Here is a 7,082-nt window from a genome sequence, read left to right as displayed (position 1 = left end):
GGAGCTGCGGGGGCCTCTGGGGTGTGCCTGCCTGTACCCCTCCTGCCACATGGCTGCTGGCTCCGCCTTGCCCACCTGCCTCTGCCCCCCTCACCCCCCAGCCTACCGACTGCTGGTTCCTCAGGCCCTCGGGGGTATGGGCCTGGCTGTGGGCTCTGGCCACAGGGTCGAGGCCAGGGCAGAAGGGTCTGCTCTGAGCGTGTCCGCGCTCTGGGAATGGGAGCTTGTGCCCGCTTCTTGGTTTTCTTTCTTTTCTAATTCCCAGACTGCTGGCACATGTGATTCGTGGGGTTACTTCCCAAGGGACGGGGGCCCTAGGGCATGTTCTGCTCACCAGCTTCCCGAGCCTGGGGGTGCTCACCTCTCCTGGAGTTTGAGCTGGCGGAGCTCTGCCGCCACTGTGGCTGGCAGCCCCTCCTCGGGCAGTGCGAGGCCCAGGGCGCACTGCGCAGCCACGGCCTCGTTGCCGGGGGAGGCCAGCAGCTGTAGCAGCATCTCTTGCGGCCTCTCGTTCTGTCCCAGCAGGCCCTGGGGGGCACACGGGATGGGCTGCGCTGTCTGGCTCTGCCCCAAAGGGGTGCAGACCTTCTTGCGCCAGCCCAGACCTCCCCCCCAGACTGGCTCCGAGCCCTCCAGTGCAGGAGGCTGTTCCCTGAAGGCCCTGTGCTGACCGAGCTGTCGAGGACCCTCCACATGGTCAGGCTGAAGGGTCACCATCCTGTGTCCGCAGCCTGGCCCGGCTCCCTGTCCCCGTGTCCCCATCTCCAATCCCCGGTCCCCGCTGCTGCTCTCACCAGCGCCTCCTGACCTCCTGCCCCTGGACCTGAGACCAGCACTGTCTTTCTAGAACATCGTCTCCACCCTCACCTTGTGGGCCCTGCTCCTGACCCTGCGGCTGTGCGCGTCTGCCCCCCGGGCTTCCTCAGCCCCGCCCCTGGGCTGGCCGACATGCTCAGGGGAAGGTGGACCGTGGGACATCCCCGAGTCCACAGTCCAGAGAGTGGACACGGACAGGCGGCCCTCAGAGGGGTAATGTCGCTCCGGGGCCTCACGACGCGGCCTCTCCCACACCAGTGCCCAGCGCAGGGGCACAGGGAGCCAAGCAGCCCATGGGCGGCCCACCCAAGTCCGCTCAGCCTCAGGGCACCCAGGGCAAGGCCCAGGCACCCCACCCTCGCTGGAGTCTGAGCCTCTTCTCTCCAGATCTCTGGCTCCTGAGGCCTCCGTGCTCCCCGAGGAGCCTCTGCTGGCTGACAGGCCAGGCCCCTCCCAGACAACTCTGTCCCCCCAGCAGCCTCAGGCCATCCGCTTCCCGCGGGCCGCGGGTTCCCACGTGGACGACAATATGTGGAAACCCCTCCACATTCTTCAGGATGTCCGCTGCCCTTCCGGCTGCCTCGGCCTTGGCACCCAGGGGGGACCAGCCTTCCGGGCCTTCCCCGGGGGTCTGCGTTCCTCTCTGGTGACTCACCACCCACCCCACACACCCATCACTCCAGGGGTGGCTCAGCGCTGCCCCCCACTGGATGCCACTCAGAACACCAGATGCCAGACCGTTCATCAGGGAGGGAAGGGCCCCCACCCCCTGCACTAACTGGCATGTTGCATCAGGGACCCCACACACCCTCCACCTTCTGCCAAGGCTGCTTCACCCAGGGCTGGGACGAGCGCTGTGCGCATGACGACCCACACTTCCGGCTCAGGCCTGAAGGACCAAAGCTGCTCCACGGTCCTGTCCAGGCTGCTGTCCTGCTGGGCTCTGCAGCCCCCGGGCCCGGGAGCGGCCCTCGCATCACCCCTCCCCAGGCCTCAGGGGGCACAGAGCCGTATGTAAGCGCAAGGCTCAAGGATGGTCTAGAATATTCTCTTGGTGAACAAGTGGAATCTCCAGCAAACCTGACCTCCTCCATCGCCTGGTGGCTCTGTACAGCATCAGCTAAAAGGGGCTCCGGGACCCCCAGCTGCTCTGGCCCTGCCTCACCCTGGGGGGGTCCCCCTCAGCATCTGCCTCTTGCACCCCACCTTCTGGCAGGGGTGGGCAGACCTAAGGCTCTGTGTCTGGATTCTCGTCAAGCTGTGGGGTCTGTGCTGGGCGGGGAGAAGCCCTGTCTGCCGGGACATCAGAGGAGCAGACCCGGCGTGTGGGCCTACACACCGCGTGCCTGGTCTGTGTGTGTGCACACAGTCTCTCAGGGTCACGTGCCCCCCTGAGAGTGCTCGCCCAGGTCTCCAGTGAATGCCTACCCTGCACGGGGCTTCCAGAGCCTTCCGGAGCCTTCTAGAGGCTTCCAGGGCCCCTGGACTCACCTGCACGTGGTCCACCCAGTTCTCCTGAGACATGCTTCTCTGCAAAAGTAAGCATCAAGGTGACCTTTTCTAGCAGCAGCTCTAGAAACTGGGGAGGGAGACCCCCCACCACGGGCCCAGGCTCGGGGAGCTAACCGGGGCACACACACCTCCATAAACCGCTTGTAGCACAGGTAGCGCAGGGCAGCCAGGCGCTGCTGAGTGACAGCGTTGGGACACAGGGCTGTTGAAAGACGGCAGAGCTCAGGGCGAGGCAGGGGCGGGGGCCAGCACGTGGGGGCTCCTGCCCACTCCCCTCACCCCTCGCTGTCCCCACAGGTGCCCTCCCAGCCTTGAGCCTCGTCTGGGGTCTCCCAGGCCCTCTGCATCACGTGTTCTGAGGGACAGGAGCCTCATCTCCCCAAGCAGGACCCTCCCTGGGATGTGAGGAAGGGGCCATCTTGCTCACGTGCTTACAGACTGACGCTTATTATCAGCCTTACTTCCACATGCTGTTCAGAGCCCGAGGGGGCCCAGGAAGGGTACCCACCCGCCCAGCCACCCGCCTGTCCGCCCGTCCGGCTGTCCCGGCATCTGACTGCTGGGCCTCCTTCCCGGGGACAGCTGTCCTTGAAGCCTGGCAGTGCAGACGGGACGCTGACCACCTGCCAGCAGGGGCCTGGCCTTCNGAACCCACGAACCGTGAGATCATGACCTAAGTGAAAGTTGGATGCTCAACCGACTAAGCCACCCAGGCGCCCCAGGGGCCTGGCCTTCTAAGGGGCCTGCACCCCCTGCAAGTGTGGCTGCCCTGGCAGCACCCGGCTTCCAGCACCGGGGAGCGTCCTGCTGCAGGGTCGCTGCCCGACCAGAGCGGAGGTCAGTGCTGCTCAGAAGTTGGGGCCTGCAAGGAAAGGCTAGCGACCCCTCAGACAGGTGACGGGCGTCCCCTCCTTCCTGCCCGGGGTCTGAGGGTTCCGGACCCAGGAGGCCACTCAGGAACCTGCGACAACCCTGCAGCGGGACGTGGATGAAGCCTGAGGAAGGGGGCGAATGAGGGAGTTACTGGAGGAAAGAAGGGAAGAGGTGAATTACTGCGGGCTCTCAGGGCAGGGCACGAAGCGACCGTGTTCTCGCGGAGGCGCCTGCAGACAGAAACCGGCTCTTCCGACATTTACACAACTCGAAGCACCCTTTTGCCAGTGGGGTACTTCTTCCAACGGCCTTGTGGGTACAGGACGGCCCCCGCAGGTAACGTTCTGCGGCCGCCGGGCTCACTGGCCGGCCCAGACCCCAGCACGCACCCTTACAGGAACAGGCACAGCTGAGGCCCAACTGCCTGACACGCCTCCAAGGCCGGCAGACGCCCCAAGATCCACACCGCGTCCTGCTGCCTCCCTGCCCTGGGACACCCTGGGGGCCCCACCTGGGACCCGGGCCTGGGCAGGGGTGAGCCGGCGGGGAGCGCAGGGAGGAGAGGCACACAGAAGTCCCCGACCCTCCTTCCGCGTCTAGTGTCAGCCCGTGGAGGACACGGGGCCGCTCCCTGTGGAGGCCGCAGCCGTGACGGTGGACGGGGAAGACTGCAGAGGCGCAAAGGGGCAGTGGCCTCAGCTGGGACCCTGAGGCGTCCTGGATAAGACGGACCCCGGGAGCCGCCAGGGAAGCTGCAGGGGCGCCTGGCGGAGGTGCCTGTCCTCCCTGCTCCCCAGCAGGGCCGACGAGCTGGGCGCCCGCGGGGGCACCTGCTCGCCCGCCCTCCCCCGGTGTCCAGCAGGCCCCAGACGCGGCGCATCGTCAGGGGGTCCCCACACTGAGGGTGCCTAGGCACCTAGCCTGCCCAGTGCCGCACTCAGCTGAGACCTGTGGAGGGGCAGCCCTCCAAGGGGGGCACGTCCTGAGCTGGGGAGCGCCAGGCTAAGGCTGGCCCCAGACCCCAAGGCTCCTCTGGTCCCCAGCCCCGGGCCCACTGTGGCCATGGCCGACCCCGAAGTGTGGGCTCTGCGGGTCAGCGAGTGGCATGGCGGGGCTGCTGGGAGGGAAGGCGGCCCCACCCAGGGCCTGCACCCCCAGACCCAGCTGCGGCCCCCCACACAGCCTGCCCACCACCCCGCCCCACACGGTCCTGAGTTCTGGGCGGGAAGAGCCCCTGCCAAGGAGGCCGGCACAGCCCTCACGGCGGGTCTGTGCTACGAGCCCCTGAGGCCTCTCCGGCCTCTCCCGTGTCCCCACTCCATGTCCCCTGGGTGACCCCAGCAGGGCCCCCCCGGCAGCGCCCAGGGCAGGCACGCAGGTGACGTCAGAGGCCAGGGACGGGGGTCCCCGGGGGGGGGGCCACTCCTCAGCGCTCCCGTCCTGCAACTGTACCCCAGACCTCCTGGCCCCTCGGAGCCCGGCGCCCCGAGGTCTGTGCTGCCGGGACCCTCCTAGGAGCTTCCGCACCCAAAGCCCCACTCTTGGTTTCTTCTGCAGCCTGAGGGCGGCTCCCTCCTACAGCTGCGCCCCCCGGGGGACTTCCTCCTAGACCTGCCTGGGCGGCTGGGGGGACGCTCCGGCCTGCCCCCTGCCCCCACCTCCGGCCTCCGGGACACCTCGTTTCCTTCTCCCATCTCTTCACCTAGTGCCACCCAAGGGGCCACTGAAAGTCACAAATCAACACCTGTTGGTGACGTGTTTCTGTCTTTGCAAAAGCCCCCAGGACTGGCCTCCTTCCCGGAGGCAGGCGCCTTCACCGGGGTCAGGGTGTCTGCGTGGCTCCTCAGGGCGACGCCCCGCGTGAGGACAGAGGAGCCTGCGGGGGCGGGAGGCAGAAGCTACGCGCTGGCCAGCGACGGAGCTGAAGCTGGGACACGGGGCATAAGACACCCAGGAGCAAGGCGTTCAAAGGAAGAAAAGACCAAACCGGAAATACGGTCAAGGAGCCACACAGAAGCCAAAGAGCAGATCTGAGAAAGAAGCAAAGTATAGCTTCTGGAGCCTCAGATACAACAATCAAAGTGACGCATGTGTTTTGTCGTTTGTTGGACACAGAGGAGAGAATCCGCGACGTGGAAAAGAGCAGTAGTCACCCGAGCTCAAGGTGAGCGAGACCCAGGACAGTGACAGCACCGAGGGGGGGGGGCACACACGGGTCCCAGGGGGCCGACAGCCGTCTCTACGGTGACTTGCAGGGTCCCAGAACCGACTGAAGACGGCAGTCCACAGACTCAGCCAGCACCAGGCAACATAAACACAAGGAAATCTACAGCCAGTCTCCTGCGAGTGAGACTGCAGAACATCAAAGACAGAGAGAGGGGGAGAGAGAGAGAGAGAGAGAGATGGAGAGAGAGAGGGGAAGAGAGAGATGGAGAGAGAGAGGGGAAGAGAGAGATTGCTTTCAGAGAAAAGAAGTTAGATTTCTTCATAACAACACATTTCAACCCGAAGGACTGAGATCATACAGAGCATGAGCTTTGATCACGATGACATTAAGAGCCCACACTGGAAGAATAACTAAAAATGCCACAGAGCTTTGAAATGAAGAAATACCCTTCTAGGGGCGCCGGGGTGGCTCGGCCACTTACGCATCTGACGTCGGCTCAGGCCGTGATCTCACTGTGAGTGAACTCGAGCCCTGCATCAGGCTCTGCGCTGTCGGGACAGATCCTCTGTCTCCCTCTCTCTCTGTCCCTCCCCCACTAGCTCTCTCTCTCACTCTCGCTCTCTTTCTTTCAAAAATAAACGTTAAAAAAGAAGAAAAAGAAATATATTTCTTTTTTTTTTTTAAACTTTTTTTTTTAATGTTTTATTTATTTCTAGGAGAGAGAGAGAGAGAGAGACAGCGTGAGCAGGGGAGGGTCAGAGAGAGAGGGAGTCACAGACTCTGAAACAGGCTCCAGGCTCTGAGCTGGCAGTCAGCACAGAGCCCGACACGGGGCTCGAACCCACGAACCGCGAGATCATGACCTAAGCGAAAGTCGGACGCTTAACCGACTAAGCCACCCAGGCGCCCCAAAAGAAATACATTTCTAATTAGCCCATGGGCAAAGAAAAATTACAATAAAGACTAGAAAATATCTTGAGCTGGACAATAATAGAAGTAATCTATACTGACACTTGAGGAATATTTTAAGAAGAAAGAAGGTTTAAAATTTAACCTGGCGGGCTGGGGAGGGCAAAGAACAAAGAGCGCCCGAAAGCCAAAAGCAGGCAACGAAAGCAAAAACCAAGTGGTCTTTCAACAAACTGAATATTAGCTTCTGTACAAAGAAACAGTAGACAAAACAAAGAGACCGCCTACAAAGTAGAAGAAGATTATTTGCAAACCAAGCATCTGATAAGAGGCTAACATTTAAAATGTATAAGGAACTCACACAATTCAATAGCCAAAGCCCCCAAATAACCGGATTTAAAAATGAGCAGAGGAAGCGAACAGGCGTTTTCCAAAGGCACCCGGACAGGCGCACCACTCACCATCAGGGAGGTGGACACCTACATTGCGATGAGATACCACCTCACGTCTGCTAGAAGGGCCATCGTCAGACAGGAAGACGCGCCGGGCAGGAGGGGGAGGGCACGGGGGGTGCAGCACGGGCCCCGCTTCCCAGGGGTCACCCCAGGCGGGCAGAGGGGCTTGCAGACCTCGGTCTGCTGCTCTGCGTCCAGGCCCGGCGATGGCAGGCGACAGGAAGGGGGGCCGGCGGTCCCGGCCAGCCTGAACCACAGGCAGCCCCAGCGTCGGCCGGGGGCGCACAGGGTGTGGGGGCCGCACTCACCTGGGTCCAGGCCCAGTCGCTCCAGCAGGCTCAGGACCCGCC

The 7,082-nt window shown here is 63.0% G+C and overlaps 1 protein-coding gene across 1 annotated transcript in view; it reads right to left on the bottom strand.

The window, feature by feature from the left end:
- Positions 1-7,082, bottom strand: part of EXD3 (exonuclease 3'-5' domain containing 3) — a 76,349-nt gene that overhangs the window by 28,091 nt on the left and 41,176 nt on the right. The window contains 4 exon segments of the mRNA XM_077771561.1: positions 362-528; positions 2,308-2,346; positions 2,457-2,530; positions 7,041-7,082. The exon segment at positions 7,041-7,082 is cut by the window's right edge and continues 7 nt beyond it. Of these exon segments, the coding sequence (XP_077627687.1) occupies positions 362-528; positions 2,308-2,346; positions 2,457-2,530; positions 7,041-7,082 (322 nt within the window).

The sequence above is a fragment of the Crocuta crocuta genome, unplaced genomic scaffold, assembly GCF_008692635.1.
Source record: "Crocuta crocuta isolate KB4526 unplaced genomic scaffold, BGI_CrCroc_1.0 scaffold1013, whole genome shotgun sequence".
Classification (NCBI taxonomy): Eukaryota; Metazoa; Chordata; class Mammalia; order Carnivora; family Hyaenidae; genus Crocuta; species Crocuta crocuta.
Note: the sequence above shows the minus strand (reverse complement) of the source record. Positions and strands in the feature narration are given on the sequence as shown.